Genomic DNA, 11,224 nt, shown 5'->3' with positions numbered 1-11,224 from the left:
TGCAATATGTAAAAGTGACAAGAAAAAATTATGCTGAATGGAAGTGTTAAAGATAAAATTCAGTATAAAGCGGCCCCTAGATGGTTAATATTATGGTCAATATATTGGACAATAATTTATATTGTACAATATATTGATCGTCTGTTGGTCACATTGAATGATTGAGCAATATATTGTGTCAATCAACATGACTTTCATTTTTATTGAGCATATTGTAAATATTGCGGCGTCTGTGAGTAATATTGCGCAATGTTGGTTCAGTTTCGTTTTAACACTCTTGTTGTAAACATCGCGGTACGGCAAAAAATATGTCCGCAAAGGAAAAATGGGCAGAAAGAAAGTTTATTATAGATTATAGAGTGCATCGATGTGTATCGGTCGTTACTGGCTTTGTGGAATGTCAAGAGTAAAGATTAGAGTAATAAAATAAAAAAAAAAGAACAGTAGTATCAATTGCTCCAAAAATATAGAGAATATTATCCAGATGCTGATAAGTTGCAGTTTCGTTGCGTACTAACTTTAGAAAAGAATTGCGTCGTATAAGGGACTCTAAAACAAGTGGTGCAGAGACAGACAATGTAATTTAACCAACATTATGGTAATGCAGTTTCTCGTGGGTCAGGACGAACCTAGTGCTTCACAAAGTACTATACAGGAAGGGAATAATAATAAGGAAGAAGCAGATAATAATATAAACGATGTGGACAGTGATACTTCAAAAACTGTTTTAAAAATCAATGTAAGCATATAAAGTTTAATAATTCAAGTTTACATTTTAAGCAAATTTATGTTGCCATGAAACCTGTTCCGTTTCGCATTTATATTTATTTTAAATATTATTTATCACAGTGGTGATATATTCGTTTTTAGTTCTATTTAAACATACGCGCCACTAACGGTAACGCTTTGTGTTTTGCCCGCTAAAGCAGAAACCGGCTTTGGCGCGAAAGACTCACTTCGCCATCAACACTCGACCAAGTCGGTCGATATTTTGTATTAGTCGGCTTTTTAACGATTGTAATCAAAATATACGTAATAAAAGTGTTTCAACCCCATAGTTTTTTCTTCATGGTCCATTCGAGTCGTATATATCAGTGGTTATCAAAGACATTTGTGCAGTTTGATTCAATCTAAATTTAGTTAACTAGCCGGCAAGTCGTCCTCTTCTGTTCGTGAGGGCGGAGTCAAGTGGTTACAAGTAACCGTTACAAGTAACGATTACAACCTTCGGGCGGTTCCTGTAGAGCTACAATTCAAGCTGCTAGCAGTCCACCCAACATTACATCCAGCACCGTAGCAGAAAGCATCTGTAGTCTTTCATCTAGTGCGTGGATAGAACTTCATCTGGTCAACAGCACGCCTAATCAAAGTAAGTGAGCCTTTCCCATCTCTATTTCATATATTCTTTCTACTTGCGTGGAGTTAAATGTCGTTTAACTAGGGTCAATTATAAAAACCTGTTTATTTGGTTAAACTCATTTTATTACTCAAATATTTCGTTAAAAGGTACAAAAACCTGTCTTGCTTCGAAACAAAACAACTATTCATTTCATATACATACTTGATTTTTTATCGCCGAGTAAAACCTTTTATTGCCTTACTTACATTTCAGGTAACGAACCCTATATAATTTATGCGGTTTTACTTGCAGTTAGATAAAAAATAGAATTTTCAACATTTTGTACAATTTTATTGCTTATTCATAACGACAGGTAAAACCTTTTCTTATAATTGCGATTTCATTATTTCATTAGTATACTGGTAAACATTTTAAATCTTTTCATCGTAAAATAAACTTCGAGTATTATTAAAAAATATTTTATTATGTCTCTAAAAGATTTAAACAAAAAAAGGGGTATACTCAAATCACGATTGACAATATTCAAAAAATGTCTTAATAAACAGATTGAAAAACAATCTGACAATTTAGTTATTGAGGTAGAAACCAGGTTAGCAGATATAGAGCCTGTTATAAATGAATTCGAAAAAATTCAATACGAAATAGAAAACATTTCGAAGAATGTTTCTGAGAAATTAGACAATAGGGAAAGGAGGTTAGTCTTTGTATGTGGGTATATTTTATTTTATAAAATATACCCACATACAAAGACTAACCTCTTTTGTTATACGTGGTATACAGCCAGCTGCAGGAATTATTTTCCTTGTGGATTTTGTTAATAGGGAAAGCTTTTCAGATTTGTATTATTCGCTTGTATCACAAGCAGAAGCATTAATAAATTCGATTTCAAATAAGCATGAATGTAACAATCGTCCCGTAGAATCATTTTCTTTGAACTTAGGTAGCACTCATTTAACAAATGTAGAGCAAATTAATACAGTCCACTTCACTCTCAAATAAAGCTCCCAACTATTGAGTTACCTCATTTCAAAGGGTCATACGGGGGGTGGCTTGAGTATCATGATACCTATGATAGTCTAATTCATAAAAATCCTTCGATAAATTCAATTCAGAAGTTCCATTATCTTCGGGCATCTCTAGGTGGAGAAGCTGCACAGGTTATCAGCTCATTAGAGATTTCGGCCGCGAATTATGATATAGCATGGAACTTACTATGCGAAAGGTTTGCAAACACGCGTCTTTTGATCTACAATTATACAAAGGCCTTATTTGATTTGCAACCCATTCCAAAAGAATCTTCTACTCATCTTCGTCAACTAATTGACAATGTTTCGAAAAACTTGCGTTCGCTAGAATCTCTTCAGCAACCTGTCCATTCTTGGGACACTCTGTTAATATTCATGATAGCAAGCAAGTTAGATGCCCTCACTGCGAGGGAATGGGAATTATATAGATCCGGAAGTGATCTTCCTACCTTTGAAGATATGATCGCATTCTTGAAAGGCAAAGCTGATCTTCTAGAGAAGCTAGAAGTATCGAAAGTTACGTATAAATCGGACAGGCAGTCCAAATTCTCAAGGCAGTCGCAATCTTTTCTCTCGTTCAATAGAAAAGCATGTACGTTCTGCAAAGAAGATCATAAAATATATAACTGCGCTAAATTCTTGGGGGCTTCGACCCAAGAGCGAATCAAACACGCTAGGGATTCAAAACTTTGTACAAATTGCCTTTATTCTGGCCATTTTAGCTCCAACTGCAAATATGGAGCGTGTAAAAAATGTAAGGCAAAACACCATAGTTTGTTGCATTTAGATAAACAATCCGTTCACACTACCGATACTAATCAGCGGCTGGAGTCTGAACCTGAACACCAAGTGTCTCTTTCAGCTCACTCGAATGTAGCTCAATCAATTTTGTCTACAGCTGTCGTTCAAATATTCGATAAAAACGGTAGGGTTCATCAATGTAGGGCTTTTCTTGATTGTGGCTCTCAATCAAATCTCATAACGAGAGAATTAGCTGATAAGCTAGCGCTATCAAGGTCCGAGATAAATATCTCTATTGTAGGGATAGGTCATGCAGTCTCAAACATTCGATCTAAGGGCACAGCGAAGATTCAGTCAAGGCAGTCTTCGTTTTCTACATCTCTTTCATGTCTCGTAGTCAATAGTATCTGCGATAGAATTCCAGCATATAGTTTCGACATTGGAAACTTAGATATTCCACGTCATTTAAGACTAGCAGATCCAGATTTTCATGTTGCTTCAAAAATCGACATTCTGATAGGTGTTGATACTTTCTGGAAAATCTTGTGTGTGGGACAATTCAGTTTAGGTCCTTCTGCTCCAGTCATGCAAAAAACAAGGTTCGGTTGGATAGTTTCCGGTCAGTTTAATGACAAGGGAATCAGTTTCATATTGCAACTTCAGTAGAAATGATTCAAGTTCTGACTTAAATGTTCAGTTACAAAAATTCTGGGAACTCGAAAAGTACACGGAACCTGTACTTTCCGAGGAAAACTTAATATGCGAAAAACACTTCTCCTCAACGGTGAAGAGAAATGACGAAGGTCGCTTTATCACCAATATACCTCTGAGGGGCTCCATTGCAAATATAGGTGATTCAAAGCGACAGGCATCAAAACGTTTTCTCAACTTGGAGAAAAAACTTCATAAAAATGACGTCCTAAAAAGGATGTATACCGAATTTATGGAAGAATACATACAACTTGGTCACATGTTCAAGGTTGATGATAGTCAACAGAGCTTTTCGTATTATCTTCCCCATCACGGGGTCTTAAAGGATGACAGTCTCACCACAAAGCTTCGTGTGGTGTTTGACGGTTCCTTTCCATCTTTTTCTGGTCTATCAATAAATGACATTCAAATTTCGGGTCCTACCATTCAGGACGATCTATTCTTAATTTTATTGCGTTTTCGACAATATGCATTTGTTGTTTCTGCTGATATTACAAAAATGTATCGTCAGGTGCTCGTGGATCCTGAACAACGAGCACTTCAGCAAATTTTCTGGCGTTCTTCTCCTTCTGATACTCTGAGCACATATCAGCTAAATACGGTCACATATGGAACAGCTTCAGCTTCGTTTCAGGTCATTCGTTGCTTATTTCAGTTAGCATCCGAGAATAAAGATCTTCACCCTACTGCTTCCAAGATCATCAATATTTGCGAGATTTCTATGTTGATGATCTTCTGACAGGTGGAGATTGCGCAGAGTCATTGTCAAATGTATGCAAGGATATCAACAATATCTTAAACAGCGGATGTCTTAAGTTGAGGAAGTGGGTATCGAATGATCCGGTAGTACTTAATAAAATTCAAAGTTCCAAGTGTCTATCAAATCTAAAATCATTCGGTGGAGAGGAAAAGGTAAAGGTACTTGGCCTAAATTAGATGTGTGATTCGGACACACTAACATATAAGGTAGCTGATTTACCTAATCCTAATAAGGTAACGAAGAGAATAATTCTTTCTCGTATTGCTCAGATCTATGATCCTCTTGGGCTGCTTAGCGCTTGCACAATTACGGCCAAGATTATAATGCAAATTCTTTGGCAAGAAAAGCAAGGCTGGGATGAATCTGTTCCTCAAATCATTTTTACGCAGTGGCAGCATTTTAAGGAGAAATTACTTAGATTAAATAATATCGAAATACCTAGGTACGTAAAATTAAAGGATTCGATCTCTTGTGAGCTACATGGTTTTTCTGATGCCAGCAACAAGGCATATGGTGCTGCAATCTATGTTAAGAGTGTTGATTCTGATGGACATGTTTTGGTTCGTCTGTTATGCGCAAAATCCAAGGTTGCACCCCTTAAGGTGATTAGTATACCTCGTTTGGAATTGTGCGGCGCATTGTTACTTGCTCGTTTTTTTGAAAGGGTAATCAAGTCCTCAGATATCAATTTCGATAAAGTATTTCATTGGTCTGATTCTACTATCACTCTGGCATGGATACGCACACAGTCAAAACTATTAAAGACGTTTGTAGGAAATCGTGTCGCTGAGATTCAGAAAGGAAAAGTTGGCACCACGTAGTTTCGAAGGATAATCCTGCTGATCTTGCTTCTCGTGGAATTAGTCCCCTATTACTCATGTCTTCCGACTTATGGTAGCATGGACCTTCCTGGCTTAAATTAAATGATTATCCTACACAATTTTCTCTTCCAGATGACATTCCGGAGTTAAAGACTGCCGAGGTCATTACTTTGTCTGCCACATTAGACTTTTCATTAATAAAGCAATTCTCTAGTTTGATTAAGTTAAAGAGATGTACTGCTTACATTCTGAGATTCATTAATAATTGCAAAATATCCAAGTCTTCCCTTCATGAGAGAGCTTCAGGTGCTTTAACTTCTCAGGAGATTTCAACCGCTATGTTTTACCTAGTAAGGATAGTTCAGAATGAATGTTTCTCGGAAGAAATACGCAATTTGACAAAAAAAGGGCCTGTAAGCCCAAAAGGCAAACTCATTTCGTTGCAACCATTTCTCGATTCAAATCGAATATTTTGTGTTGGTGGTAGATTAAAAAATTCATCGTATTCTTTTGAGAAAAGACATCCGATTTTGCTACCATCTAATAATTATTTTACTGACTTAATTCTTTTAGACCTGCACGTTAAACTCTGTCATGCAGGTCCTCTTCTTCTTTTATCTACAATTCGAAATGAATTTTGGCCTATTCATGGTAAAAATTCAGCCAAGCGTATCGTCCATAAATGTATTAGGTGTTGTCGTGCAAGTCCACCTAAAAATCTGTCTCCAATTATGGGTGATTTACCGAAGGATCGTGTTGACCCATCCCCTCCTTTTTATATCACAGGCGTAGATTACGCAGGATATCTTTTAGTCAAGGATCGAAAGGGGCGTGGATGCAAACTTTTAAAGGCATATGTAGCCTTATTCGTGTGTTTCACAACTCGTGCTGTTCATTTAGAACTCGTATCTGATTTAACTACTCATTCATTTATAGCAGCCTTTAAGCGCTTTGTAAGCAGAAGAGGAAAGCCTTTTAAGATATACTCTGATAATGGAACTAACTTTCAGGGTGCTAATCGTGAACTAAAAGAGTTTTATGATTTTATTAAGACTAATAAGCGTGAGATTCAAGACCATTCAATAATCGAAAGTATTGAATGGCACTTCATACCTCCACAATCGCCGCACTTCGGTGGCCTTTGGGAGGCCGGCGTTAAGTCAATGAAATCGCATTTAAAACGCGTCGTCGGCAATGCTCACCTCACGTATGAGGAATTCTGTACAATACAGAAGTAGAATCTGTCCTTAATAGTCGTCCTATATCTGCCCTTTCATCAGACCCCAATGACCTTTGTCCTTTGACTCCGGCTCATTTTCTGATTGGAAGGCCTTTGACAGCCATTTCTGAACCTGATTTGATGTCAATAAACGAAAATAGATTGAACCACTTCCAGCGCCTTCAAAAAATGGTGCAGCACATTTGGTCAAGGTGGTCTAAGGAGTTCATAGGAGAGCTGCAGCAGCGGAAAAAATGGAAACAAGTTTCCAAAGACATTAATATTGGCACACTAGTTCTTATCAAGGAAAAGAACTTGCCTTCTCTAATTTGGCAGTTGGGACGTGTAGTCGAGCTGCATCCAGGTCCAGACGGAGTTTCCAGGGTGGTGTCCATAAAGACGACGAGAGGTATCATTAAGAGAGCAGTATCTGTCATCTGCCCTCTACCATGCAGTGAATAGTGCTAGACTTTTGAACAATTTTGGTCATTTTTGAAATTGTTAAGTTGTTGTATTATTTTGAAAGACTTTAGCCTTTCAAGGCGGGCGGCGTTCCGTTTCGCATTTATATTTATTTTAAATATTATTTATCACAGTGGTGATATATTCATTTTTATTTCTATTTAAACATACGCGCCACTAATGGTAACGCTTTGTGTTTTGCCCGCTAAAGCAGAAACCGGCTTTGGCGCGAAAGACTCACTTCGCCATCAACACTCGACCAAGTCGGTCGATATTTTGTATTAGTCATCTTTTTAACGATTGTAATCAAAATATACGTAATAAAAGTGTTTCAACCCCATAGTTTTTTCTTCAAAACCTGTCCCTCGTTATTAAAAAAATCACAATAATTATCTCTGACACTTTTTGCTACAGTAGCTGAATTTCTGGCATGAGTTGTATAAAGTGATATTGATTGTCCAGTTGTTCTCCAAGTTGCTTCAACAATATTTCCTGATTCAAAATCTTCTACATCCACAGAATTATTGTACATGTATGACTGAGATTGGTTTCTTCTTAAATAATTGTGTAAATAGCAACATGATAAGACAATGATTTGAGCTTTCTTAGGCAATAATGCAATAGGTCGTTGAAATACACCGAATTTTGATACTAATATTCCAAATGCATTTTCCACAATGTGACGGACACAACTAAGTCGATAAGTAAAAATTCTTTTTCCCATCGTTAATCCTGTTTGGCTGTAAGGTTTCATGAAATTTTCTGTCAGTGCAAAAGCGTCATCTCCAACAAAGACAAAGGGTAGTATCTTTTGACTATTTGGCAACAGATCAAGTTCTGGGATTTTAAGTGAATTATCTGATAATGCTTTTCCAAATGCAGTATAATTCAAAACACCTCCGTCTGATATTCGTCTATGGATTCCTGCATCTACCATAATAAATTCGTAATTGCTATTTACAACTGCCATCATTACAATACTAAAAAACTTTTTGTAATTGTAATAATATGAAACTGTATGTGGAGGTTTTTTGATTGCCACGTGCTTTCGATCTACAGCTCCTAGACAATTAGGAAAATTCCATTGAACATTAAATCGATTGGCAATAGCTTTACATTCAGCTTCTGTTGTTGGCAACTACAATTACAAGTTAAATTGTTAATATACAAACTTATTACTACTACACAAAAATTTAATAAATGTTTTTTTTTACGGCAGTGCACATAGGAGGGATTACCAAAAACGAAGGCAAGAAAACTTGATGAGTCCAAACAATTAATAGCTTTAGCCCTTAAACACCTTGAAAAACCATCAACTGATTATGAGAAAATTGCTTCTGCTTGGGCAGTAGAACTTGAAAAAATGACGCATCGCAAAAAATTTTTGCGAAAAAGGCCATTAACGACATACTATTTGAAGGTTAAATGGGAACACTGCATAGGAATTCTGTGCAAATTAATACTTTTTCTACTTTTTTAACCTCAACTACTAATCGGAAAACAGACTATGAACTAGTCAGAGGCCCCTACTGTTTGTAACTATTTTTCAACTTTTCAATAAAAATATAATTTTACAGTAAACTGAGATATTTAAAATAAATTTTGTTTTGTGTTTAAAATAATCTGATGGGGGAGACGGTCCTGCAAGTGACACAGTAGTTTCGTTGATTTTTGCTTCGTAATAAACTTCAAATAATTGGGGAATTACAAGTTAGAAAATTCAACAAAGTTCAAAAATAAGAGTTAAAAGTTAAGTGCATACAGGTGATAGTAGTGAATAAAAGAAATACCATCAGACAAGTAAGATATAACCATTTTAAATAATTTTAACAAGTTTTGAGTAAATAAATACACACATTTGGAATACGTACAAATAATATATCTACGCCTATGGTGGTTTTGAAACTGTTGTTGATATTCATTCTAGAGGGTTTTTAAATGAAAATGATAAAAAATTTGAATCGTTTTTGTATGATTTTGGTCACTTTCAACTGATTAGCGTATTTACACATTATTTCAGTCTTCGTTTAAATTTGAATTGAGCCGTTTAAAAATGCCTAAAAACGTGATATCTCATTTTGACAGATCCAGAGTAATTGCTTTGTTACAACAGGACTTTAGTCAAAGTTATATCGTGAATATTCGTGATGTTACTCAGAGTGCTGTATCGAAAATTAAAAAAAAAATTTAAGATACAGATAAAGTCAAGGATCGTCTCAGAAGTGGTAGAAATCGATGTACAACAGCAGCACAAGACCGGCAAATAACATTTATAGCTGGTAGAAATCGTCTGGAATCTACAAGTGGTATATCCAGAGAAATTTCTAGGCTTCAAGGACTGAATATTTCACGGCAAACAATAACACGCAGACTAAATGCGGTCAATTTGTATCGTAGAAGACCGCTACGTGTTCCTAAACTAACCTACCAACACAAAATAGTAAGGTTGCAATGGGCTAGAGAAATGGCGCATCATGATCCTAACTGGAATAACGTGATGTTCTCTGATGAGTCAAAAATTGACTTGGTATCTGATTTGCGAAGAACACTGGTTTGGAGGGCCCCAGGACGACAAGCCCCACTAGAAACAGCTAAACCGCGTGTCCCATTTGAAGGTGGCAGTATTATGGTTTGGGGTGGTATTATGAGTGGTACACGGACGTCACTGCTGGTTCTGGAGAGAAGAATCACTGGTGCTGTATACATCAAGGAAGTTTTAAATCCTGTCGTACGTCTATTTCGAGGGGCAGTAGGTAATGAATTTGTGTTTATACATGACAACGCACCTCCTCATCGAACATCAGTAGTACAAAATTGTCTTGAAGAAGAAGGAATATCTACATTACAGTAGCCCTCGAATTCCCCCGACATGAACATTATTGAACATGCTTGGGACATTCTCAAAACACGCATCAAGAAGCGAAACAATCCCCCTATTACACTTTGAGAGCTTAAAGATGCTGCTCGTGAAGAATGGGAGAGAATTCCGCAAGCCCAGCTCGACCAGTTAATCGGCAGCATGCCAAATCGCCTACAGGCTTGCATACAGGCCAATGAAGGAAATACTTATTATAAGTTTTATTAAAAATTATTTTTTTCTATACTAATTTATTTTTAAACGTAAGTTGTACATTGTAAGTTTTTCACTCCAAGAAAATAAATATTTTTTTCGCATATCGTTTATCTGGTTTTGAGATTTATTTAGTATTGTTGATAATTGAAACAAAATGATGTTTAAATATTCAGAAGATTTTATATATAAAAATCAATAAAAAGATGAAATATTCCAATATTCCAAACTTTTGGACATAATATGTGTAACTGTGTGAAAGATTAAAGAAACTGGTTTTGGCGAATGTTTTAAGTCCGAGGGGTCGACCCGCTTAGGCATTCCTACGCGTTTTTTTGGTTTCTTGGCAGATAAGAAACTAATTAGTGCCGACAAAAATTAAATATTAAAATAAAAGCCTCATAAGTTTATTACAAAAATCCAGATCTGGCCTTAGAATAAATTAGTTTAAAGTTAGGATTAGAATTAAATTAAATTAAAATAATAAATATTAATTGTTATTGTAATAAAAAAGGTTAATTAATATAATAAAATACTATATTGGTGTATATTAATATAGAAAATATATATATTAATATAGAAGGTAACAAAATCGAATGAACAGCAAAAGAAATAAACCAGAACACGATAACTCATCCGACGAGGAGGAAGCCTTCAAAAGAAGCAAAGCTACGTTAAGAACACCTCAAAAGGATAACATAAAAAATCGCGAAATGGAAGAACTAAAGAAACTACTAGAAGAAATAAATAAGGAGATTAAAACGGAAATAAAAGAGCTGAAAACAGAAATGAAGGAAGAAAATAAGGAGATCAGAAGATATATAAATGAAGTTAAAGAAGAGATAAAACTAAATAATGAAGAAATAAAAATCATAAAGCTGGAAATAGAAAGGGTGAAGGAAGAATGGACAAAAGAGAAAGAAGAACTGAAAAGAGAAAACGAACTAACCAAAACTGATAACAAAAAAATAACGGAAGAATTAAAGGATCTAAAACACTCATTGGAAAGATTAGACAAAGAAAAAAGAAAGAAGAATATAATCATTAGTGGAGCA

At 35.6% G+C, this 11,224-nt stretch overlaps 3 protein-coding genes across 3 annotated transcripts; all 3 read left to right on the top strand.

The window, feature by feature from the left end:
- The first annotated feature begins 595 nt into the window (after positions 1-595).
- Positions 596-3,792, top strand: LOC140452755 (uncharacterized). The gene is made up of 3 exons (XM_072547081.1): positions 596-739; positions 1,906-2,064; positions 2,473-3,792. The coding sequence occupies exons 1-3, from the start codon at positions 596-598 to the stop codon at positions 3,790-3,792; spliced, it is 1,623 nt and encodes a 540-aa protein (XP_072403182.1).
- Positions 3,793-4,773: 981 nt separating this feature from the next.
- Positions 4,774-5,418, top strand: LOC140452754 (uncharacterized). The gene has a single exon (XM_072547080.1). It carries the CDS (start codon positions 4,774-4,776, stop codon positions 5,416-5,418), a length of 645 nt encoding a protein of 214 aa, XP_072403181.1.
- Positions 5,419-6,149: 731 nt separating this feature from the next.
- Positions 6,150-6,656, top strand: LOC140452753 (uncharacterized). The gene has a single exon (XM_072547078.1). The coding sequence runs from the start codon at positions 6,150-6,152 to the stop codon at positions 6,654-6,656; it is 507 nt and encodes a 168-aa protein (XP_072403179.1).
- Positions 6,657-11,224: the final 4,568 nt, after the last annotated feature.

This window comes from Diabrotica undecimpunctata, chromosome 11 (assembly GCF_040954645.1).
Source record: "Diabrotica undecimpunctata isolate CICGRU chromosome 11, icDiaUnde3, whole genome shotgun sequence".
NCBI lineage: Eukaryota > Metazoa > Arthropoda > Insecta > Coleoptera > Chrysomelidae > Diabrotica > Diabrotica undecimpunctata.
This window is presented reverse-complemented; position numbering and strand designations above follow the sequence as displayed.